General features: G+C 47.3%; 1 protein-coding gene across 8 annotated transcripts in view; it reads right to left on the bottom strand.

Annotated features, from left to right (window-relative positions):
* The window catches only part of Fyn (FYN proto-oncogene, Src family tyrosine kinase), a 197,793-nt gene that overhangs the window by 50,353 nt on the left and 121,409 nt on the right, over positions 1-26,031 (bottom strand). For all 8 annotated transcript variants that reach the window (XM_060373354.1, XM_060373356.1, XM_021657250.2 and 5 more), the window contains one exon: positions 373-630. In XM_060373354.1, the coding sequence (XP_060229337.1) occupies positions 373-630 (258 nt within the window). The remainder of the gene's footprint in view (positions 1-372; positions 631-26,031) is intronic.

Below are 26,031 nucleotides of genomic sequence, written 5' to 3'. Positions count from 1 at the left end.
TCTCAGGGGTGTCCCCAAAGCCAGGCACACTGACCTTGGATACTCAACGTGGGTCTTTTGTTTTGAATGGTACGTGATGGATGAAGTTGACTAAGACTCCTCTGTTAAAATGTTAGTCAGAGTGAGTCAGCCGGAGCAGATACATAATTGCCAAAATAATTAAGAACACGGCCAAAGAGCTGGCCAGATGGCTCAGTGGGTAAAGGCATTTGCTGCCCAGGCCTGACCCACATGAAAGGAAAGAATCAGCTCCTGGAAGTTGTCCTCCGACCACCACACTCGGCGGCACACCTCCTCTCACCCCACCCACACAACCAGCAGCGGCTCCAAAAGCTCTGGTGCTCTTGGCTCCTCTCCCTGCTAGTGGCTTACCTGTCCCTCCTCTTGTACGAAGGGTCCCAGTGTGAGAGGAGGAGTTCACACCCCCAAAGACAGTGAGTCCCTGGCCCCCGGTGGCGTGGAAGTTGTTGTAGTTTGGGATGGAGGTCACACCGAAGCTGGGGTAGTGCTGAGGGGTGGGGTCTGTGCCATAGCGGTACCCAGAGCTCTGGTTCAGGCTGCCGTCCCTCTCCTCCGTCAGTTTCGCTGCTTCTTTATCCTTACATTGCACACAGCCCATTATCCAAATCCCTGATGAAAGAGAAAGGGGAGAGTTAGCAGGCTTACTGAAGCAGTGGCAAGGGACTAGTATTAAGACTCATCTCAGTCCTCTGACGTGCACACTGAGCGCTCTGGAAGATGGCATGATCACAGAGAACAATCCTCATGGGGTACCATTTCACTCAAATGAGGCCTGTGCCCCCTAAAAAATTCCACATTACCACACACCTGTCTGAAGATAGCCCACCCAGGTTTCTTATCTTTTTCTTCAGTCACCTTAAAAGATACTATGTAGCTGGGCGTGGTGGTCCCAGCACTTGGGGGGCAGAGGCAGGCGGATCGCTGTGAGTTCGAGGCCTGCCTGGTCTACAAAGCGAGTTCTGGTCAGCCACGGCTACACAGAGAAACCCTTTCTCGAAAAATCAAAAAGATAGTATGTAAGCAATAAAGCGAATTTTTCAACACTAGAGCAAAACCTTCCAACACAGCAAAAGTCTGTGAACTGTGAACAGCAGGTGAACTGGGAAGCCAGGGCACAGACCAAGAACTATTTACTACACACCCCACTGTGGGCACTAACTCTTCAGTCACAAAATGATAATAGTATTAAAACTAAGAAGTAGCTACCAAGTGGAAAATAAAACTGGGCAGAAGCAAAGAGGCTGTCATGTAGCCTCCAGAAACAGGAGCATTTGAAGCTGCTAATTAGCATTTCAAATTTCTATCAGTGTTTGACATTCTTCAAACCATTTAAAAGAGCGGCTGCTACGGTCTGGGTCTGGCGGTAGATGGAAAAGTTGAGTCATGTCACCCTCTCCTCCTCACACCTGCCTTCTCAAGGCTCCTGGGTAAATCTCTAAGAGCCAGCTGCTCCCATCTGAGTCCTGAGAGGCGTCCTCACCGCTGCTCCATTTTCCTCTCACGCTTCCTGCTTCCGCTCTTACCTTCCTGACTGGGGGTGTGGCCTGACCACTCCTGCCTTTTCTTCTGGACGTACAAGGAATCAGTGCCCCACTGAGATACTGTTTCTCTTTCGAAGCCTTCTTAGACCCCTTTCCACAAGCTGAGATAGTACTTTTCTTAAGTGCCCACTGGCTCCCTTGCTTTCCCCTACCTTGAGCCCCACTGTGCCATATTAAAAGATGGCCTGTCCACATGCCCCACTGCCCTGTGGATGAAGATCCACTTCCTCACAGATGTACTGCCAATGCCCACACACAGTGGCTGCTGAGTATGCCATAACTAAATGAGCGAAAATTCTGTACCAAACCCAACCTTACTTTCTCCCAGTGGCTTTCATTAGTAGTACATCCTGCTTTTTCTTTTCTTTTTGAGACAGAGCCTCACTTTGTAGCCCTGGCTGTTCTGGAACTCACTCTGTAGACCAGGCTGGCCTAGAACTCAGAGATCTGCCTGCCCCTGCCTCCTGAGTGCTGATCTCAAAGGTGTGTGCCACCATGCCCAGGCCCTGCCCTGCATTTTCTAATGTACTGACATGTATGTGAGGAGTGAAGATGACTCAGAGACACAAGGGAAGGAAACAGATGTTACCATTCTGGACTGTGAGTGGACAGGAGCAGGTAGAACTGGCAGTAGGTGTCCCCACCAAAACTCCAAAAAGCAGCTTTTGGGACCAGGGAGTCAAATAAGAAACACATGGCACCATGTCTGACACATTCTCACAGGGGAAGGCAGGGCTCAGGACAGGGGGAGGTCTGAGGCCACAAAGGGCAATTCCTCTCACTGCAGGAGCTGTCACTGGGTAAGGAGATGCCCTGTGGCCGTTCCCAAGCTCTGAGTTCTCCTAGACCAAGGCACAGATGGGCTTTAGACACGCTAGAGCTCTCACACTCTACACTTCAGCAAACACTTAGTGAGTTGACTGCGAGTTCTTGAGAACGGGAATGTTTATCAGGCAGCCGCCTACTACTTGAGCTGAGATCACCAAATCTGGAACCCATTTCCTCATAAATCATTCAAGATTAATTTACAGCAGACTGCGTCCAAGATGCTTTCTCACTTATGGTCAATGAATGATTTTAACAAGTTTCCAATGGGAAATGGGAACTATCTCCAAGGCATGGTTTACTGAGGGAATTTCATCATTGCTGCTGCTGCTCCTCCTCCGTCTGACTGATAAACATTAACTCTTCCCGGTAGACCACTGCTGTGAGGTTTGGCGAGGGCCAGACAGAAAACACATGCTCCAAGTGCTTTTTCTCTTGGGGATCTCACTGACTTGCTTAATCGGAGGATGCAGGCCTAGAACCACAGGGTCACGTTCACATCAGTCATCCCCGTGGCCAGCAAACATGCGTAGTAGGCAGTGTCTGGGGATGTTTTCAGTTGTCAAAACACAGGGAAAGGGGTACTTGTACATCTGGTGGGGTTAGGCCAGGGTTGCTGCCAAACGTCCTACTAAGCACAGAACGGCCACCTGCAACCAGCTCCAATGTTACTAGGGTTGCCTGGGAGAAATCCTGGTTTCCTTTGAAACCTACAACCAATGAGAACTTTCATTCTTTTTAATGCAACAAAGCAATCCCTACTAGAATTCCTACAGAAAACAGGACATTATATCTCTCCAAATAAAGATGGACTTCTAAGGTTCATCAAAAGAGGCCCACAGGGTAGTAAATGATTAACTGTACAGGTAGCATCAGGGAAAGGTATAATCCCTTTAAGTTAGGGTTTGGCTGCTGGTCCTTTGCTTCACAGTTGTGTGTGTCTCAAGTGCCTAGAACCGTGCTAAGCATGCAGCCGCATTTTAGAGATGTCAAGTGAATAAATTAAAACAGTGAAGATTAGTTCAGAGAAAACGATCTTTTGTGGAGGGAATACAGTGTAGGCATCTGACACTCCACGCTAACCAATGCTTCTGCACACATCTTGCTTGTTCCTTTCTCTTATGAAAGGGCACATATGAAGAATCGGCAGTAACGATGGAGATAGCAACATGCACGCACGTGTGTGTGTGTGCGCATGCACACACACAGAGACGAAACAAAACAAAAACAAACCAGAAATAATGCAGGCTCCAGACACCAAGAGTGAATCACAAAGATTCGTGAGAGAGCTTGTGGTCTTCTCCCTCACTCTTGGGTCAGGCAGCCTAACCATTTCTTGATGAAGACTCGGACGACGCTATATGGACCACATTCATCATCCTCAGGCTCCTTGCCATGAAGCAGACTTCTGGGGATTTGGGCCAAAATAAAGGTACCTCTATTCAGTTTTGTGTGGTGGTTTTTATGTCCACCAACATGGAGAGTACTATTCTCCTGGCTTTTGATTTGCAGGTCACTGCAGCACTATCAGTGCCACTCTGAAAACACTGGGGTCCTCATCAGTAAGACACCCTGTCAGGTCCATGACCCTAGTCCACGTGTCTAGACGAGCTGGGAGGGAGCATTTGGACTAACCTGATCCTGTGTGAATAGTCAAGATATCTGGATTATAGCCCTGATTTTCAATCCTTTTAAAAGCTGAGGGGCCCTGTTTCTATTATGCATAGAAGATCCAGTTTCCTTAAATTTATGTAGCCCTGCAGATCTTTTTAAATTAGCCAGCAGTGTTACACAACTGGAGAAGAAGTTGCCAGACACAGTGAAGCACAGCCACACCCTGCTCCTATGAGCACAGCAGCCATGATCCCTTTATGTCATGGTGTGGTCTCAAATCCCCCACACAGTTCTTCAATAGATGGAATGCGACCTGCAGTACTGGGGGTCTCAACTACTATAGGTGTGGTGTGTTCTGACCCAAGGTGGGCCTGGGTGGGCACACACTCTCAGCTACTGATGCCAGTCTGTGGGCACATAAACACCAACAATGCTTCCATTTCCTCAGCTGCCAAGCCAAAAGCGATGCCCAGGACCGCAGTCTACAGTTGCTGGGTGAGTGAGAGGACTTCAGGTTTGTGCTGATCTGGGAAACAAAGCCTGGCTGAGAACACTTGCGATGCTGGCAAATCCTTTTGTCTGCGGTACACTCTATGGAAAGCCCATGAGTAGGCTATTACCCTGGAGCCAACTTAGGAGGGTGTAGGGAAACGACAGCCCTCAGACTTAGTTCCCTACCCCTCTCCTCCTTGCACCCCCCATCCCTTCCCTGAGAGCCTAGAGGGTGGCCCAGGCCTGGGGAAAAACAGGTGAAGGCTGGCCAGGCAGAACTCTGACATGACTTGCTTCCTGCTCCAGCCTCACACTATCCCTTCTACTCTCAAATCCCCCCCCCACCCTCCCCTTTTCCTGGGCAAATCTGGTGGTGGAGGATAAGAACAAGGAAAGGGACTGGACTAGCTACACATAGGCAGTGGAGAATTCAGAGCAGAGCTGTAGGCCAGCTGCAGCTTCCCGAGCATACACTCCTCTCAAAGAACAGCGATGGCATGAGGACGAGGGTAGGAGGAGGCGGGGCGCAGCAAAAGTGAAGTGACCTTAGGAGAGGAGGTTCCAGGCAGACAGCTTTTGATGCTTGTGAAATCACGAACACCCACAGGATCGACCTGGGTATTTCACTACATTCTCAGTAGAGACAGTGAAGCCCTTGAGGAGCCAGGACAGCTGACTGCTAGAGCAGGATTTGGACAGTTGAATGCCACGCCTGGAGCAGTGGTGATGCAGTTACAGAACCTGCCATCCCAGTCTCCTAATTCACTAGCACATTTCAATCCTGTGCAAAGTGGCATTCTTCCTTTGTAGGACACAGCAAGGTGACCCTGACGGTGAATGTGTGAGGGCAGGTGGCACTGTCTTTTGGGGTCAGTCAGAAAGGTCGCAGGAGTTAGGAGGCTGGAGAAAAAGCAGGGCTACCTTGGTGCCTCTTGGCTACGTAACACTCCTGGAGGTCCCAAGGCAAAGGTGGGACCCAGCTGGGTTTGCATTGTGCAACTTGTAAGACCTTGAGGGCTGAGCCACAGACGCCTGTGGGGCTGGGTCCACCCAGCGTCACCATGGCACAGGGCTCTGCCCACTTGGAAAAACCTACTTGCTGCCAACAGGAGGGAAGAAATGAGAAGCTGTGTCTTGCTGAGGCTGTGCTGTCGTAGGCAGAATTCTGAGCTCCCTCCCAAGATTCCTGCCCCTCAAGAACACTCCCTTACAGTCCCTGGGATGTGGGAATGAGGCAGTTATCCCTGTGATCAACTCTGTGACTTGGCATAGCCAACTTTAAAAAAAAGACATTGTCCTGGTGAGCTGACCTCATCGAGTAAGCCCTGGAAGGTGATGGCTCTTCCTGGACATGCAGAGCCAAAGTGTGAGAAGCATTCAAAGTGAGGATCTTCTCAACTGTAGTTCTTAACCCGTGGTTGGACTTGTGGGGACCTCCAGAGCTGAGGAGTTCTCACAGCCATCCAGGGGGCACTCCCAGGACCAGAGCAACCCACGGCAACTGAGCTGGATCAAGAGCCTGCCTGAGTCAGAAAATGGATCCCTCCCCCCAACCAGGGTCTCAGGATGACAGCTCAGCTGATGCCCTGGTTTCAGCCTCGCTGAACAGAGACCCCAGCCGTGCTATGTCTGCTTATGGTCCACAGAACTGTGAGCTAACACACGAATGCTGTCCAAAGCTTGTCGAAGATGAATACATACACAGTTACGGGATGGAGCGCTGTAGAAACGAAGGCTCCGGATCTTGGTGGTTGTAGCCAACATGGTTAAGTGCTCACTGTGTAGCACCAGGCACTACACTGTGCAACGGAAAATGCAATCCCACCAAATTCTCCTAACTGCCCAAACATGGGCATTGTTACTCTCCTGTGCTTCACAAGGGAGGACAGGGAGGTCGGGCAATGTGTCCACAGCTGAGCTCAGGGTGGGGACAAGAGGAGAAAGCTGGAGTCCATGACTTGTACCCAAACCCATGAACAAAGCTGTGTTCTATATATGGAGCTCGAGCAAGTCCATGCAAAGGCATGCTATGAGGCAGGGAGGGGAAAAGCCTTGACGAAGGACCCTTACAGACACCACCTTTGGGGCGGAGAGAGCAGAGTTCCTGTTTTACCATGTCTCCCAGCCACACTTCGAATAGTTGATTCTATGGAGGTGCTGGGACCACAGTATGGATAGTGAGTCACCTCTTCCTTGGCATCTTAATGACAGTTTGAGCCAACAAAACTGGAGCAGCCCTCAATTTCCCGATCTTTCCTAGTTGTGGCAAGGGTATTTATACACACCACGAGGGAGGCGGTATCAGTTTCCCTTGGTATAAAAAAATGATCTCTCCTGTTGCATGATTCACTTTGTAGGCAAATTACCTCATAAAATGACATGTTCATAGAATCTGCCCCCCCCAAGCAAACACAAAGTAATTTTTCATGATGAGTCCTGTGAAGGAGGGCCCACCAAACACATCATTCTAACACTGCTGGGTCTTAGCTGAGACACCATGCATTGGTGGGAATGTTCACAATGCAGAGACTAACCGCATGCCGTGGCCAGAAAACTGGACCTACTACACATCAAATCAACGCTTCAGAAACAGTGTCTGACCCTTGGATCACTGGTGTGTTGATGGCTGCAAAGGCTTCAAGGGGATGAAGACAGATCTTGGCCCACCCTGCGGAGCAAGGGGATGAAAAAAAAATCATTCATAAAACACCAGGGCACATTAGGAAAGAGCCACATTCCTGGCACCTAAAATCATCTCTGGTTTTGCTTGTTCGGATAACCCCCAGGCTGAGAAACTGTGGTGTCTTTCGCCCTGTCCAACCTCCCACTCACAGTGCCTGGAGCTCTGAAAGCACTTAGTGGAAGGGAAACAAAAGCGCCAGACCCTGAGGGTGAGTGTTAACACTGCTGTCAGCTGTCCAGATGCTGGACGGGGTCCTAAACCTAAATGGCCAAATGAAGTCTTAACAGCAAATCACGGAAGGGCTCCAAGTGGAGGACAGGGATCCTTCTTGCGCCCGGTTTGCTTTGGATCTCTGAGTTGGCAAAAGAGCGAAGCTGCTGATACAAGGAAAGGTGTTTAACCCTGTCTATACGAAAGGACTCAGGAGGGGACAGGGCACCTCACCTTCCCAGTTCTTCCAGACCACAGAACAGACCCCTTTGGTTAACACTTCTACATTTTGTTTTGTGATGTAATATGAAAAAAACTCATATGCTTTACACATCTGGCACAGTGGAGTTTTAAGGGTATTTATAAAGAAACCATCACTCTATTTAATTCCAGAACACCTTCGCATCCCCAAAGATATCCAGTGCTCTAAGCAGTCACCTGATTCCCACCTTCCCTGAAAACCTCTAACCTACATTAAGTTTCCGAGGATTTGCCTAATCTAGATACTTTGTGTGGCTTTAATCACATGACACACGGTCTCAGTGACTTTCTCTGTGTCACTAGGCATAATGCTTCTAAGATTCATGCATGATGTAGGAGGTAGTAAAGTATCACTCCTTTTATCACTAAAAATATGTCATTGTACGGCTGTATCACACGGTGCTCACCCATTTAAAAATTATGGCCATTTTGGCTACTTCCTCTTTTAAATAATTCTGTTATGAACATTTACATACAAGTTTATTTTGTAGATATATATTTTTAAGGTGGATTTGTATAGCTAAGACAAACCAATTAGGCAGGAAATGGGGAACACTATTGGCAACACACAGTCAAACACACACACACATACACGCACATACGCACTTTCCACAGTAACCAGAGAAAGTATAGATTAGTGAGCGATTTAATTAGTGATTAAAGTCACAGATGAATAGTCTACCCAACAGTGAATGAGGGTCCTCTGTACTCTATGGAGACTTGAGAACTGGTACAGAAACTTTGGGTGAGCGAAAACTGGTAATGTCAACAAGAGGCCTTAAAACAGGCTTGCCTTCTGGCCTGTGAGTTTGTGCTGAGAGAGAGTTTATGAGGACATCATTTGGGAAACGAGAAAACGTGCAACTGTCGAACAACAGGGTGGTGGATATATAAGGCATTGTCCGCCACAGAGCGTGAAGCAGAGAAGAAGACAGAGACGTCCGCACTCCGAAGCAGTGTGCTGTGTCTAAGGGACACTGTGCCATCCCAGCTGTGAAATGGATGCCTGGAACGTGCTTCCTGGGGAGGCTGAAGTCACGGCAGACCGTGGATTGGATTCTGACTTTACTTCTCAGATTGTCTACACAGAGACTGTACTGTGAGAAGGTCCCACTTGGATAATAAGATTAAGTTGCCTTTATTCTTTGGTAGAAAATATCCCTGTTTCAGTTCCCGACTGAATCTGAACATAAGCTGAAAGAATCATGTATAAATGACATATAAATCTGGAGAGGGGAGGAGGGCAGCTAATTCAAAGCAATAATAAGAGGCAACTTGTGGAAGGCACAAGAGCTAGCCAGTCAAGAAAAGCGAGTGAGCTTTCTAATCCTCAGTGGGCAGTGAGGGGCTGTGCTGCAAGCAACTGCTGAGAACACACAGACACAGCTTCAGAAGCCTCATCAAGTCAGATCAAGCAGAGCCATGATGTCAAACCTGAGGACACGGTGAACAACCAAGGCAGGGGTGGGGGCAGGGTCAGAACCACGGGCAGGGGGACGGAAGCAGCTTTGGTTCTAATCCTGTGGGCTTGGAGAACCCACCCAACTAGGAAGGACGATCCCTAAGGTGGCAGCTCCTAGAACAGAGGGCTTGGATTTGGGCTGAGCTGTGCACTGGACAGCCCTGGGGGAGAGGGGGGAACAAGCACAGGGCTCTCTGGATGCTGGCTGTTGGTGTGATGCTTGTTGCCTTCACCCTCTCCTGCTGGCACACTTAGCTTTGCCTCTGAGCAATGCTTGCTTGAATCCTGGTAAGGCACAGAGGAGTGAGCAGCCCTGCCTTAGGCGACTCTGCTGAAACACTGACGGCCTACTGGAGACACCACTTCTCACTCCTAATAACCAGCCAAGCACGTTTCCACCTTCCTTGCCCATGCTCTGTGGAAACAACCACAGGAAAACAACAACAAAACCATGGGCTTCTATTCACATACCAGCACAGGGAAACAGGAAAGGCAGAGTCACACTGGGACTCAGTGGCAAAACCTGGCTCTCTGGCCTCATCTGCTTTAAGAAGAGTTGTAGCGGGGTTGGCTGAGGGCCAGGGGTCACAGTGTCACCTGGCAGAGGCACAAGCAAACACATTAGCACAAAGCAGCTGCCTGAACAGGCACCTTCAATGTCTCTTCTACGGTAAGGAGGAGAACAAGAATCTAGGAGGTTCCCTCTCAGGAAGAACACCCCTCCCACCCCCACCCCCCTGCTCTACAGATCCTTCCAGTTGTCATGGAGGTTCCTGGCCAGATGATTCCGCATGAGCCTCAGCCTTTCAGAAAACAGTGGGTTCTTTTTCCTTCTCTTTAAGCCAGGAGCTCTTGGTCAAGAACTCCTTAAAGAAGCAGACGGAGGGTGGGAGAGAGGGCTCACTGAGTGAAGACGCTGCAAAGCCCACAGGTGGGGAGTTTGATTCCTGCTCTCAAGTTGCCTGACCTCTACATGCATGCCATGCCTTGGAATGGAACCTTTTCCGGGGCACACACATAAATAAATAAAAGCATGATAATGAAAACAAAACAAAATAGAACAAAACAATCAAAAAGCAGCAGATGGAGCAAACCTGTGGGACAATGGACATGGTTTCCACACTGCCCCTTTGCATGGTAATGAAAACACAGGACTGCACATTGGCACTTCCGTCAAGCTACAAGCAGCACAGTAGCACACAGCAGCCAGGCAGGGATTTAGAATCTCAAAGCTCTGCAGCAGCTGCTCTGTGAGTGCCCATAAACCAGGCGGTTGGAAAGCACTTTCTGCTGGAATCCCCTGGCTCCTACAGGGATCTAAGAGCAGAGAGCAGCAAGGAAGGAAGTAGGTGTACCCCCCCGCCAGCCTCCTCCCACCTCTTCCACGGTGCAGAGCCTGGGGGGGAAGGAGGCTCCTCTCTGCCTCCCCTGAGTCCCCTGCCTGCTGCAGTCTGGATACGCAGTAAGAGGTCTGCATCTAGGAATACCGAGACCCGGAGGAAATTAAAGGAGGGAGATAACGCGGGGCAATCTGCAGGCACCCAACACTGCAGCTCTGAGAAAACAGCACCTGGGGTGACAAAACGGGCTGCTCTGAGGAGGAAGCTGGTGCTGCCTCAGCTAACCCACTTGATGGTGTGACTGAAGCCTGACAGAAATCTTGCCAGTTTAAAAAAAAATTAAATGAATAAAAAAGAATAAATATTTTATGAGCTACTATATATTTATATACACTGTTAATTCATTATAAATGCACGGTAAGGTAATCCCAACAGTGGCTTTTACTTGACATGTATATTACTATTAGTAATATTTTTAGTATTACCACTACAATTATCAGTGTTGTCTTGCAGAATAATTAGGAGCTTGGAGAATTCTGATACCATATAGAATTGCCCAGGGTCTAAAAACATACAGTTTTGGATCAAGCATGGTGGCCACATCTTTAATCCCAGTACTTCAGAGGCAGGACCTCTGTGAATTCTGAGGCCAGCCTGATCTATAGGCAGGACTACATAATAGAGAGACCCTGTCTTAAAAACAAAAACAAAATTTCTGTTCTGTTGACCTGCCCTTTGTTGAGCATGAGGTGTTGGGAGTTTCCCACTATTAATGTGTGGGGTTCTACATGTGGTTTAAGTTTTATTAGTGTTTCTTTTCAAATGTGGGTGCCCTTGTATTTGGGGCATAGATGTTCAGGATTGTGATGTCTTCCTGGTGGTATTTTCCCTTGATGAGTATGAAGTGTCCTTCCCCATCTCTTTTTATTAATTTTGGTTGAAAGTCTATTTTATTTGATATTAGAATGGCTACTCCTGCTTGGTTCTTGGGTCCATTGCTTGGAAAACTGTCTTCCAGCCCTTTACTCTCAAGTAATGTCTATCTTTATGACTTAGGTGTGTTTCTTGTATGCAACAGATTGTTGGGTCTTGTTTATTATGCATCCATTGTGTTAATCTGTCGTTTTATTGGAGAATTGAGATATACAGGGTATACACTCACTCATAAGTGGATATTAGACATATAATATAGGATAAACATTAAAAATTTAATAAATATTAAAATTTGTACACCTAAAGAAACTAATTAAGAAGGAGCACTCTGGGTAAGATACTCAATCCTTATTCAGAAAGGCAAAGAGAATGGACATCAGAAGAGGGAGAAAACAGGGAACAGGACAGGAACCTACCACAGACAGCCTCTGAAAGATTCTACCCTGCAGGGTACCAAAGCAGATGCTGAGACTTATAGCCAAACTTTGGGCAGAGTGCAGGGAATTTTATGAAAGAAGTGGAAAATAGTAAGACCTGGAGAGGACAGAAGCTCCACAAGGAGAGCAACAGAACCAAAAAGTCTAGACACAGGTGTCTTTTCTGAGACTGATACTCCAACCAAGGACCATTCATAGAGATAACCTAGAACCCTTGCACAGATGTAGCCCATGGCAGCTCAGTGTACAAGTGGGTTCCATAGTAATGGAAACAGGGACTGTCTCTGACATGAACTGATTGCCTGCTCTTTGATCACCTCCCTCCCCAGGGGGGTGCAGCCTTACCAGGCCACAGAGGAAGGTAATGCAGTCAGTCCTGATGAGACCTGATAGACTTGGATCAGAAGGAAGGGAAGGAAGACCTCCCCTATCAGTGAACTTGGGGGAGGGACATGGGTGGAGAAGAGAGAAGGAGGGTAGGATTGGGAGGGAAGGAAGAAGTTACAGGTGAATACACTGTGAATACAAAGTGAATAAACTGTAATTAATAAAAATAAAAAATAAAAAGAGAAGCTAAAAACAAAACAAAAACAAAACATCCAGGCGCAGAGGTGCATGCCTGTAATCCCATCACTTGGGGAGGCAGAGGTAAGCGGATCTCTGTGAGTTCAAGGCCAGCCTGGTCTACAAAGTGAATCCAGGATATCCAAGGCTACATCTTTATGACTATCTTTATAAAGAAACCCTGCTCGAAAAACCAAACCAACCAACCGCACAAAATTGTAAAAAATCACCAAAAGAATAGTTTTGACAGTCCTGAGGCCCAAATCCATCTTTGATACTAAGTGAGTCACAGAACAGGCCGGGAGGAGGGTGTGGCAGACTGCCCACCATCCACTACACAGCCCCTTGCCCGCTCCAAGGGGCAGTTTTGGTAGGCTTATGGCCATACAACTGAAGGCCGCATTTTCAGATTTTCTATCTAGCTGTTTTCATGTCGCTTCAGTTGGCGAGCTGACTGTAAATGGCTGTGAAAAACTCAGGTTCTTTATCTTTTAGGTAGAAATACCTTTATGTACCTTTCCCCCTTTCCTTCTTACTTTCTGTGGCACAAAAGAAGTATGTGGTGCTGGGAAGTCAGCTTGAACAGACAGAAGACATGAAGCGGTTAAGGAACGGCTTGGCATCAGGACAGCAAGAACCTTGGATGGCCTTTTTCACCTTGTTTCAGCAGCTCTAACCTTCAGACAAGGGAAGCATGCACATCTGTCATGTGTGAGCCCTTATATTTAAGAAGCAGGGGTGTGTATAAGGGATAAGCTCTGTCCACTGTAACAGGCAGCCTATGTCTGAACATATGGGAACAAAGAGGAGGTGAATGTAATGCAGAAATCAAGCCTAGATCTATAGGGCGTTTGTCCTTTTCCCTCTATCACTGGCCGCCAAGCTCCTGTGAGTAACAAAACGGCAACAGTGAGTTAGAGCAACACTTCTCAGCACCTTGAATGCGGTCTCTTTCAGTCCTCAGCACAACCATGGCCAGGTATTTCCGGTGAGAGACACTGGGCTCACAGAACTGAAGCATCTGCCTGGATTCCCTAGTTTGTGAGACTTGGATGTGAGTCAACATTACCGCAGTTAGAGCTTCTACGTACTATGCCGTGCTGTCTTTTGAGTGGTATACTCTGCACTGAGACATCTCCTAGGGGCAGGCAGGTTGCTCCCTAAAGGTCTCTGACATCTTAGTCTCAGGCTCTTGCTTTAGAAGGACCGGAAGCAGTGGCATGAGCAGTATCAAGGATGCTGAGTGGCCGTGTGGCCTGGAGTATGTCTTTTTAGCACTCTGGAGCCTACTTTCTTCACTGATGAGCAACGGGGCTTCACTGAGAAGATTTACCAGGGTTTGTGTTGATGCCGACATTCTTGAGGAAGCCAGAGCTTCTCTTCACAGATTCAAAAAGGACCATGGGGCCCACAGACCAGTATATTACAGCTGTGTCCATACGCTGAACCTTTGGATGTCCAGAGGATTAACTCTGACTGTGAGTGCTCAATCGTTCTCGTTGAACGTTGCTGTGCCCTCCAGTCCTTAGCTTACGACCTGTGCTAGGCTTCAGGTGTCCTCACTAACTGCAGTTTTCAGAAGAGCTCCATGTGCCCTTGTGGCTAACATGAAGGATGACTTCTGGTCTCGCTCAGGGCCTTCTGCACCTGCCTCCTCCATCGGCTTAGGAAGGTTCTGTTCATTCTCACTGTCTGGTTCTACTGGAGAAGTTGCTAGGGAAAGTTGTTTTTCTGAGCTCAGATGAGGAAGTAAGAAAACAATAACACGAGTAAAGCAACTTCTTCCACCCCATCCCTCAAACAAAAGATACCCAGAAATCACCATGGCAATAAATCACCAGTTCTCAAAGGGCTTCATTTCCCCTTTTCATTTTTGTCCTTCTGCCCATATCCTCATATCTACATTCATCTCTGCTTCCAGCCTTTACTTGGCAAACACACTTTGATCCCCTCTCTGCGACAGGCACAGCACAAGGTGAGCTGCCCACAAGAAGCTCTGAAGAGGGAGACAGACAAGCACAGCAATGGCCTTCAGGCAGGAAGTGAGTTGAGGGGGATAGTGATTTAAAAGGTGATCGGCCACTAGCTCAGAGAGGAAGGGAAATGCCACTGGGGATGCAAGAATCAGCAGGCTGGAGAGCATGCTAAAAGCATGATGCTCTCTGGCTGCCCTAAGTAGCCCTATGGCTGATTTAATTTTTGTCCTTATTTATAGAGCACTCAGATACGTGCCAAGCCAGGCTCCTTGGGTTTTTGCTTAAGAGAAGCCCACAGTTAAATGGAACTGAAGCAGGCAGATGTGAAAGCGGAGAAGCAGGCAGAAGCCGGGTCGTATGTGTTGACTCTACCGAGTGCCTGTAGTTTACTCTGTGTAGCATATAAATTACCTCCTTTGATACATCAATAGCTTCATGGTGAATATGATTAGTGTCACTATTATATACCAATGCCACTTTTTTACAGATGGGGAAGTCAGTGGAATGGGGTTAAGTCACCTGTGTCAGGCTTCCCAGCTAGTTCAAACTGGATTTTAGCCAAGGCGTGGCTGAATCTAAGGCCTACACTCTTAACCATGGGCTGATAAGCCAAAGCATTTGTAAACTGCCCAGCGGATGGTTACCCAGGACTTTGTGGGAGTTAAAGTGGGTCATGACAGAAACACAGAAACTGAGGAGAGAAGAAGGGCACAGAGAGCCAGTCAAGAGGCTGAGAGTGGGAGGACTGTGTGTAGGTGGCCGACAGAGACTTGGCTAAGAGATGAGACTCCCTAAGCTGAACAAATGACTCCAACCGTCCTGGCTGCCCATCTATGCATAATTCATGCCTCATAAATCATCCAGTGCCAGGCTGTGTGTGAGGATGAAGGTCTTGGCCCTGGGTGCCTGCAGAGATGACTTGCCGTGGCTTATCTACGGTGCACTCTTGGGGACCCCTGCATTGAGAGAGCCTGGTTATCTTGTGGGGCTGTGAGGAGCGGGGGGGAAGGAAGTTTCTTGCGCAGCTGCGTTGGTGGTAGCTTGAACATGGTGAGGACAGACAGTAGCAGGCGGACATGTGCAATGCAGGAGGGCATCAGAGAGAGGCTCCACTACCCACCACAGAAGCCTGCAGCAGCTGGTGCCCAACAACGGACTGGTTTCGGGGTTACAAGTGTAAGGGCCCACCACCCTTCTCTCTGCGGAGAGTCAGCTCTGTCAGGTCGAACCGGAACGCCTTTCTCACAGCACACAAGAGGCAGTTATTTCTCGGTTCTGAATGAAATACGCTGTCTGGCCTTCAGGTACGACAGGCGGGCTGTATTCTCAAACACAGGGTCAGTGCGGCAGGAGGGTGGGAACTCGCTCACCCACAAGCAAAAGTCATCACTCGGAGGCTCAGGGAAGCATAAAGCAAGCTGGCCTGCTCTTGGGAACAAGCCTTATAAGACTCCAGGTGATGGGGACTGGAAGAGTGGCTTTGTGTTCTGCTCCAGGTCTGGCTCAATGCCACGCAGACCGACTCTGCAAACAGCAAAGGTACACACTTGGAAGATGTCAGCCGTCAGTTCTGTCATCCCTCTCTCTGACAAAGGCCGACTGTACAATATCAGATCTGACTAGGAAAAAAATGGTCCCACGAACAACAGCCTACTTCTCAGTGTCTCCTATCCCCCAGGGCTGTCTTTCTTCTAGATACATAGATACACAGCCCTCTAAGCAGGCTTCTCTATTCCCTGCCATCTCCCTTTCTCTCAAGATCTGCATTTTCTCCATGGCTTCTGTGCTAAAACAATGTTGCCAACAACAATGGACCCTCATAACTCTTGGGACACAGTCTTGCCAAGCTCTGCTGTCTTGGAGGCCTCTTACTCAGTTTTCTTACGTTGTCAGGGTATTGCAACTGTTTCGGTGGTGTGCTTGGCTGACCTGCCTTCTGTTCCTTGCTACTTCTCTTGTGATTCAGACATCTGACTCTTTAAGCTAAAACAGCAGCCTTAAATGTCTCCTCTTTGCTTGACTGTTTCTTGTGAACAAAACAAACACATACAATTTTATCTTCCTTTTGTTGTACCAGAGTCTTTGGCAGCCAAAGCCAGGTGACATAACTATCACCAGTCTTTCTTTCTTTTTAAATTAAAAGTTCATTATAAATAACTTAGCAAAAAAAACCAAACCAAACAAAACAAAACAAAACAAAACAAAACAAAACCTCACCTGATGCTCAACCTAAATAAAACACAACACCTGCCACAAATATCATCCTTCATTTCAGTGCTGGAATTCCAACACAAAGAGGTCATGCCCATTGGCAAGGGTTTTCAGTCTGCTAGGGGGAGGGGCTGGTGAGCATGTTGAATGAGGAGATTCTTTTACAGCTTTGGTAGTGTGTAAACTATCAAAACTCTAGAAAAGCAACTTCACATCTATTGAAGATGAAGTTGACCTTTCCTATGGCTGTTCTATTCCTAGACACAAACCTGAAATAACAGTGGCTAATAAAGCAGAGAGTGTGTGCCCTATCCGGGATGGGGCTTAGGAACGTCAGGAGCACCCTTTTCCATGGCTCACAGGCGCAGCCCCAGAAAGCTCACTGTAGGAGTTATGGAAATGACAGCACTTCCAGGCAGGCTGGTGGGCCAGGCCAGAGGCTTCTCTTCCTTCTCAGGGCCTGGCTGCTGGGGAAGCTTAGCTTGGTGTTTCGTTATTCAATCCCCACCTCAATCGGGGAGGAGGTTGGAGTGTAGAGATACATCCTCCAACAGGCCTGAAGTGTCCACACAGGCTGGCTGCTCTTCGGCAAACACTTCCCAACGTCCAGATCAAGTGGCATTATGGCATCATGTCAAAGCAAGGTAACAGCCTGCCTCCTGCCCCACCCCTTTGCCTCTTTTTGTTTAGGTTAATTATGTGACAGTGGCTCCTTATGCTCATTTCCCATTCATTTTCCCAGGCAAGAACAGCTTCCATCTCTAAGCTCCCTCTATTTCTAAGAAAACATATGGGGAAGTCCACGAGTTGGCCCTTGTTATGTCCACCCAAGGGTTCTGTTTTGGAATTGAAAGAGCCTCAGAGCAAAGAGCTGACCACCACAGGGCTATTGTTCTCTTAGGTTTAAAAGTATCTCCAAGGTGTCAAAAGCTGTGCAAGATCCAGTGGGCCAGTGAACATCGTCCTGCCACTCAGCACCAGTGACATGCAGAGGGTAGAGACAGTTTGTTTAGATTGTTAACTAAGAGCAGGCTTCTGACAATATGCCTACATGGGGGAGATTCTGGGGACTGCTAAGAGGAAACTGAGGGGCTGAGATGATGGAGACCCAAATGGAGTCTGGGATAGTTTCAGGACAACACCAAGTGTATTTCCACACACTGAGTCCCAGGCCCATGGCCTGCCAGCACTCTCCTCCCATGTGGCGATGCTGTGTGATGACTGCCCCGCCCATTTCCAAGAGGCCCCTGGCCAGCACTTCATTATTTGAGGTTGCGGGGTAGGCGAGGGATGGGAGTGAAATTTCCATCCCACTCCTTCAGTTGTAAGACAGGATGACCTCTATACCTCCTTTTCATCCTCCCTGGTTTTAGAAGGGCAGAAAGCCACAACTGAGAGGGAGGCTTCTAGTTTAGCTAGGTGGCAAGAATGCCACTGGCTTCTTCACTCTAGCATGTGGAGCATGCCAACTCCATGGCTCTTTGATCAGTGACTGGTGAGAGGCAACTGGTACGGGACCACTTTGATATAAAAGTAGAGTAAAGGAATGGCTGGGCCACGTGGCACAGGCAGGTGTATAACCCCAGTTATTGGGGAAGTGGGGACGGGAGGAACACAAGTTCATGGCCTGCCCGCACTGCAGAGAGTGAATGTACATCTAGTTGGACAATGTGGAGAGAGCATGTCTCGAAAGCAACATGAAGACCCAAAAGAAAAGGGATGAAGACATAGTTCAATGGTAGAGACTTGTTCAGTCTTTGGAGGCAACTTCCTGTGCCTCTAATGAATAGACATCTAGAGGCTTTCTGGAGATAGGTAGGCACCTACAGCAAACATCCAGCCACCTCCTAAACAGAGATTGCACGGAATGAGTTAATTCATTTGACAACAACAAGAGTTATTATGATAAAAAACTAAAAAAGAAAGTATTATTTGTTGTGCACTTGTGTTCAATACTTGAGACTAAAGATGATAATGGAAGTACACAGTGGTAATATATAACTCAGCAACCAAGGTAACGGTACTAGAAATAAGAAAAAACAAAACAAGACAAACAAAATATTCAAATCCAGAAACAACTACTTGCTTATGTCTCCAGACAGGGCCTCGCTTGCCTCACTCTGGGCTCAGCCTGGGGAAAGTCATCGGCTAAAGGTGTTAAGTGACTGGAAAGCAGCCAGTAAAACAATTACAGATGAAATGAACTAACAGAGTCAGGAAAAAGTCTCCACAGGCCTGCTACTACTGGCCAAGGACTTCCCCTGTTAGACACTATGCTGAGAACAAAACTGTACATAAAGACGCAACAACACTCATGTCAGTGCTATCCACGATAATGAAAAATTGGAAATAATTTAGGCGCTCACCCACAGGGACTTAACAGAACAGGCCAAACAGACTCCTATGTAGCCATGACAGTGACAGTGCGGCAGACTGCTATGGTCAAGGGGAATACGCGAGTTGCAAAACAGCAGCAGAACTACGACGGCTGGTTCTCATTCTTGCCCTGTGATCCGTCCTCTACGTGACAGCTGGAGGACAGTTTCAAGCTCGCCTCCAGGCTGGCAAAGGTTTCCTACTGCACTGGAAATAAATTTAAAGTATTTTAGCAGTTCTGCCCTGACTCCCACAATTCTCTCCTGTCTCATCCTCCTTCCTTTGTGCATCCTCTCCAGCTGCATCGTGTGCCTGCTCTCTGAACACACACCTCTTGACTCAGTCTATGTCAATGCAAGCTCTGCCTGGCTGTGTGCCCTTAGCATCCTCAACTGTGTCTAGCACACCCTGTGCATGGATGTTGTAATATCCTTACATGTGCGCAGATTAACAAGCAGATACGCCTTCGCAGAAGCACACATACCTGTAGTCCCACCCAGCTCCAGGGAAGTGAAGACCTAAGACCCTTTGGGGCTCTCTGGCAGCCAATCCAACTCTATCAGAGAGCTGGAAATAGAGCTCAGTGACAGAACACTTGCCTAGCATGTGTGAGGCCCCAGGTTCAATTTCCAGTAACACACACACATGTACACACATACCCATACATGCACACACACACACACACACACACACACATATGCAGACAATGATAGAGGAAGTATCGACTTCCACACTCCTCTACACACACATGTGAATGCAAGCCCCCATGTATGTACACAAAGGAAGGGGTGCAGGAAGGGCACTGAACTGAAGACCGAAATTCTGAATCTTTCCACTTTCTTCTTTTTCCTTATATTCGTTTTCTCTAACAATAATACTAACAGACTTATTTTTACATATTGTGTATGTCTGTATGTCTGCCATGTGTCTGCAGGTACCCTCAGAGGCCAAGAAAGGGCATCAGATCTCCGGGGGTGAAAATAATGGGTGGTTATTAGCTGTCTGCTATGGGTGCTGGGAACTCCACTTGGGTCCTCTGCAAGAGCAGTGAGCACTCTCAGCCACAGAGCCATCGACCCGGTTCCCATTCACGCTTTCTTTTGTGGTAACACAAATAAGGTTTTCCTCGTTAATAAGGTTTCCCCTCATTCATTCATTCATGTTTTAGAGTGTGTTCATGCAATGCTATCACAGCTGGCTTAAGACTAGACATCAGAAACAGAGACGATCTTAGATGTTTGGTTTCATGCCCTTCGAGGGAGATGAGGCTCAGTGTGGGGAGAGTCTGTGTGTGTGTGTGGGGGGGGGAAGCCTGCTGGCTTCTGTAGCTGAACATGAATTTGTCCAGTGAGACTTTTCTGAATACCAGTGGTTCTCAACCTTGACGCTGTGACAATCACCTGGACGACCTGTGGGAACACACAGGTTGGGCCCTGCTGAAACTTCTGATTCAGGAGTAGGTATAAGGAGGGACCTGAAAGGTGCATTCTGGCAAGGCCCTGGGTGATGTGGTTGCTACTGGTGGAGGCTACACTTTAAACCTACTGGACCCTGCCACATTGTCCTTCAAGGGTTCCTTCAGTATTTCTGACTCACTGTAGAAAGGATACTAATTTAAACAACAGCTCAAGCCAAAGAATTCTTAGGAAACCTTGTTCCGTCCTTTCCCAGAAGTTCCTACTAATGGAAGGAAAAAGGACAGGAAAGTCCGTATTACTCTAGACGTCATGCTTGAATAATCTACATTTTTATGTATCTGTTTAATCCTTTTTACTACAAAACAGCAACACAAGGAACAAAACAATCAGGGAGATTATGGAACTCAGGAGACAACGGGATTAGTTCAAAGCCAGAGCTTCATAAGACTGAAGCCTGTGCTTCCTCTTTAACTTTCACAGTGAAATCGGTTACTAGTGGCATGCACTGTATTGAATCAATGCTCCCAGTGTAGAAACAAACCATCCCCAAGACATTTTAGTATGATGCCATATGAGCTATGTTGTCACATGCCTGAAACCTCAGCTGCTTGAGAGGCAGAGAGAGGACTGGATTATAAGTGCTTTGGCAACATAGTGAGAATAAAAAATAATTTTTCCCCAGTAACTTGCGTCCCAGCATGAAGATGATTTGAGTTGATACTTATTACAGCGAGTCTTCCGTGAGGCAAAGCAGTGGCAGGTTTTATCATGGCACAGTGAGAATTCACACACAACCTGTGGGGAAGAACCTCATGGGGCACTATCACAGAACATGACTACCCACAACTCCCAGAGATGAGAATGTGGGGCCGGGGAAAGGCCTCAGCTGGTAACAAGGCCTCAGCTGGTAGCTGGTAACCTACCTAATGCACTGAGGCTGACCTTAGATGCCCAGCACCCACATAAGCCAGATTACAAGCCAGATGTGGTGAAGCGCCATCTGAGCGTCTGGAGCCAAAGAAGCAGAGATCCCTGAGCTCTAAGGATGAGTTCTACTGATACCATGTCTCAGAAAAACAAGTAGGAGAACCTGAGAAGAAGAACCCCAGTCTACCTCCAGCTTCCATATACCTGTGCACGCACATACACCCGTACCTAGAGACCAGCACACACAAGCATGAACTACTGTGCATGGACACACATGCATGCACACAGATGCATGTACACACACATGTACAAACACCTTTGGACCTCACACATAGATACACTATAGGAATGTATCATTTTCCATCTTAGGCAAAAGTAAACTAGAAAGCAGTTACTGCTCCTTTTCTACTCACTAAAGAAATGAGACAAGAAGTCTAGGTGACCAAGTCCCCTCCCAATGTTTTACAATTTGTCCCACACTGTTAAGGGTCAGACATGACCCCAGGTTTGACAAAGTCCTGAGGTCATAGAGAGACATGTTGACACTCTCTATCACTATACTTTTGACTGGAATTCCGAGTTGTGACCAAGGTTAAATTATTAGCGGGTTATTTGAGGAACAACAAATGACAATGTGGTTTTCTGTACCAATATCCCTGTATTTTTCTTACCCTTGTAACGTACGTATGTTACTCTGGATTTCTGAAACAGCCGCATAAATACGATTAAAGGAAATATTTACTGAGGAATTCTGGTTATACTATCAGAGGAACCAGGTCTTCATACAAGATAGCTCACAGCTCATGTGATCAGTTTCCTGTGCCCTCTGCTCAGAGCCTTTATGTCTCCTCTTCAGGAAGTACATGTTCTAACTGTGACAATTTGCCAGAAAGATAGTGGAGAAAATCTTAAAAGGAAGGTACTTGGAAAGAAGGAATGGGGCAGAATAAATGAAAAAATGGAGAGGAACCCTGAGATGAGTCCCTGAAAGCTATGACAGATCAGACTCCTATGGAGAGTTTGCAGATACACCACTGTAAATATGTCTGAGGTTTTGTGGGCCTGTGGTCTCCTCAGCGAAACAAGTCCATTCAACAGGCAAAACCCAGTCCTTTCCGGCGTGTTTGCCCTGGTGTGCTCACTCCCAGGATGATGTGTGTCCTTTCATTTACTATGGAAAAATGGGTGCCCGTGAGATTGTGGGAAGTAACCCCACCTCTCCAGGCAGCTGTGCACCAGCTGTCTAATGTGGACTCCAGGGTGGACTGTTTAGCACGAAGCTGGAGAAGAACCATCTTGTTCTCCCCAGAGGCATGGCGCTGTCACAGCTGCTAACACAGCGTCAGCAGCCGGGGCATCCTGGCGTTATTAGTTTGCTCGTACATTTTACATTTTACACTGACCTAGCAGAAATAGTTGTCTTGTCCACCAGCCTCAAGTTTGGGGACAAAGCTTTCCATCTGCACTAGTGCTCACATCTGTGTCCCTGGGGGAGTTTATGAAAAGATATTCTCTAACCACTGTGTGGACAGATAGTTACTTATTCTGTAAGTTCAAATACATTTCTGCAGCGGACAGCTACTCTGCTTCTCACAGATTTCAGGGCTCTCAGCCTGGAGTGGTTTCTGCAGAAAACAAAAGAATCGCTACTTGGCAGATGATCCTCTTTGGGCCTCAGGGAGGGCACTCAGCTGGAAAGATCTGTTTTCCTTGGAGTTAGGAAGCGCTTTTTCAGCAACTATTTGATCTTTCCTGGGAACTCGCTCTTTTCATCACTTTCCCAGGCTGGAGGGAACACATGGCTCCTGGCATGGCCTCCTGTTATCACTAACCTGATGTGAAAGCTGCAAAACCATCCGGTTTTTATCTCCCCACGGTCTTCTCATTTCGATAGGGACAGACGACACAAATTGGCATATGAGAAAGGTGTTTGGAAAGTGCAGGGAGCTAACTTATCTTTCTCAATGGTTGTATTACAGTTCTCCCACTCACCCTTACATTGTTGGTGATATGTTCTTGTTTTCTTCTTAGACCTGGGCAGGGATTTCCTTACGTAGAGAGGGCAAGGTGGAAAGCACAAGTCAAGTCAGACTACTGTCAGGGTGTCGTCATCACTTGGGAAAATAAATCGAGGAGAGAAGGGCTGGAATCCCATAAAATTATCCTAGAAAGTCTGCTTCGGCTGGAGCAGCCTGGTCCTTAGCTGGCTGGAAGGCTGCAGTGCTAAGTGAAGAAAATGAATGGATGATGGACTCATTCATACACTGCTTACGAGACAACACTGTGCGTCCACATACCACACAGGGTACAAAGAGGTAAAACGTATCGGCACTGTAGAAGAGGGTTAGTGCAAGAGATGGTGGCCACACAGACAGAACATTTCTGCTCACCTACCTAGACAGTGGCATTCAGAGAGCTTAGGTATGCTGTTAATCCTGGCTGGGGGGGGACCTGAGTATAGTTTGGATGTGGCTGAATGTCCATTGTGATTGTGGGTTGGTGGTTCTGGGAGGTGGCAGAATCTCTGGGATTTGGGCCTAGTGTACCCTTCGTAGATAATGTAGTAGAATTGTGTGTGTGTGTGTGTGTGTGTGTGTGTGTGTTTCTCCAGAGAGTTACCACAGCAGCCAAAGTTGCCAGTTCAGTCCAGTCCTTTCTGCTCCTAGTTTGAGAAGCAGTCATGCACCTCCTCCTATCATCACCATCCTCACGGTCAGGGGCTGGTCTATGCTCTGCCATTTAGACCTCCAAGTTCTAGAACTGTAAAGCAAATAAACCACTTATTGCTTAAGTGGCCTGCTCAGGTATTTAGTTATGACGATGTAAGTGATTAATACAGAATCTTGGGAAAGCTGTAGAAAGGACCAGCTAAGGATGGGGTGGGTGAGGAGTTTCCTGGGCTGAGAAATGGCAGCAAAAAAGGAACAGATGAAGACTACTCCAGGGAACAGTAGTGTCAGCTGGTAAAGGGTAGGGCCTAGTGGGAAAGAGGGAGCAGGCCATGGAGGTTTCTAAGCAGCAGCCACACACTGGATCTGTATTTTAGAAAGATTAAAACTATGGGCAGGTTAAGCCTGAGGAGAAAGCAAGGAAGAGGAAGATTTAAATGAAAGCTAACTAACGCATTTCCCAGTTCTTCATGAAAACTCCTGGTTTAAGAGTGTTCTCTTCCTCACTCTAAATTAACACAACTCCAAAGCTGGTCACCTCAGTTCAGCCCCTGGGACACACATGCTGCAAACAGAGACCCAACTCTTGCAAGGTCTGTCAAACTCCCACATGGCATTGCCACATACACACCCACAAGCACACACACAGAAAATTGAAAAAAATATAAATAAACCATTTGGGGAGTAAATATATACTGTCCCCCTAACAGAGTTCCAGAGATTTCTGTTTCCCTCACATTACTCATGAGATACCAGTTTCTGACACAGCTCAGTTTCTCACCTGTGAGTGGCCTGTGGCTGTCTTGAGGTATCTCATAAATGGAGAGAATTCCCACAGGCCTGGGAGGCTGAACAAGGCTTGTGGATCTGTTAGCCCCCTCCCTGTGCTATCTTCATTAGTCCTCCTCTTCATCCTCCAGCTTCAGTTTTTTTCTTCCTTCTACTCTTCTCCCTCGCTTCCTCTTGCAAGTTCAGGCATAACTTAGATACAGTGCAGTATAGACTGTGAGTTTACAGGTCAGTTGCCTATAATCTTTAACAGGCTATACATGAACAACAGTCCTCCATCACCACAGAGTATCGTAATTACTCTAGAAAGATCCCCTGGTGCTCCTTTGTAGCCAATCCCATCCTAGCCAAAGGCTGTAGTTCCACCATAGACTCGTCTTTCTCTGGCCCAAATTTTCATATAAATATAACCACAGTGTATGTGTTCTTTGTGTCTGCCTACTCCACGCAGCACATTCCTGACATAGTTTATATTCCTGAGTACTGTGGTAAGTTCCATTGATTTATTTATCTCAGTAACTTGTTGCTTAGGGCTTATTCTATGGTATGACCCACTGTTATTTTGACAGGCTTTAATCAATCTCTTTCCTTCTCTCTCTCTTAGTATATAACCACTTATTCACAGCAAAGCAAAATGGAAAAGATAATGGTACGTGTGAGTTCCATTGAAATCATCGACTGTTCTCCACATTAAATGTCATCCTCAGAATCCTCTAAATGCAACACAGGCTAAACTTAAGTCATGACAAACATGAGACAACTCCCTCTGTCTTAGTGTTCTAACTCTGAATCGCAGAAACAGAAGGAAATGGTCCTTAGTGGGACCAGACACATAAATCAGATGATAACTAAAATACTCAAAAAAAAATCACAACGTGAGGCTGGGGAGATGGCTTGTCGACTAAAGGCACACACTGCTCTTTCAGAAGGAGCAGGTTCGGTTCTCAACACCCACACGGTGATCACAACCATCTTTAATTCCAGTTTCAGAGCATCTTATACTCTCCTCGGAACCAGGCATGAACACAGCTCACAGGCACACATACAGGCAGAACACTCACACACATGAAATAGACATTTCAAACCGTGCCCACAGAGGCTCGCAGAGGCTTGCCCTCCCCCCACTGTCCATTTCCCTTATCAAAGCGACGCTGTGGGAAGTAGACTGACACTGTTTAGCTGAGAAAGGAAATGATTACAAAGCGGTAAAGAATTTGTAGTTCCTTCAAGAGAATCACATTCGTGCCAGGGACCACTCGATGACTTCATGTATGTTGAACCA

This window comes from Meriones unguiculatus, chromosome 20, assembly GCF_030254825.1.
Source record: "Meriones unguiculatus strain TT.TT164.6M chromosome 20, Bangor_MerUng_6.1, whole genome shotgun sequence".
NCBI lineage: Eukaryota > Metazoa > Chordata > Mammalia > Rodentia > Muridae > Meriones > Meriones unguiculatus.
This window is presented reverse-complemented; position numbering and strand designations above follow the sequence as displayed.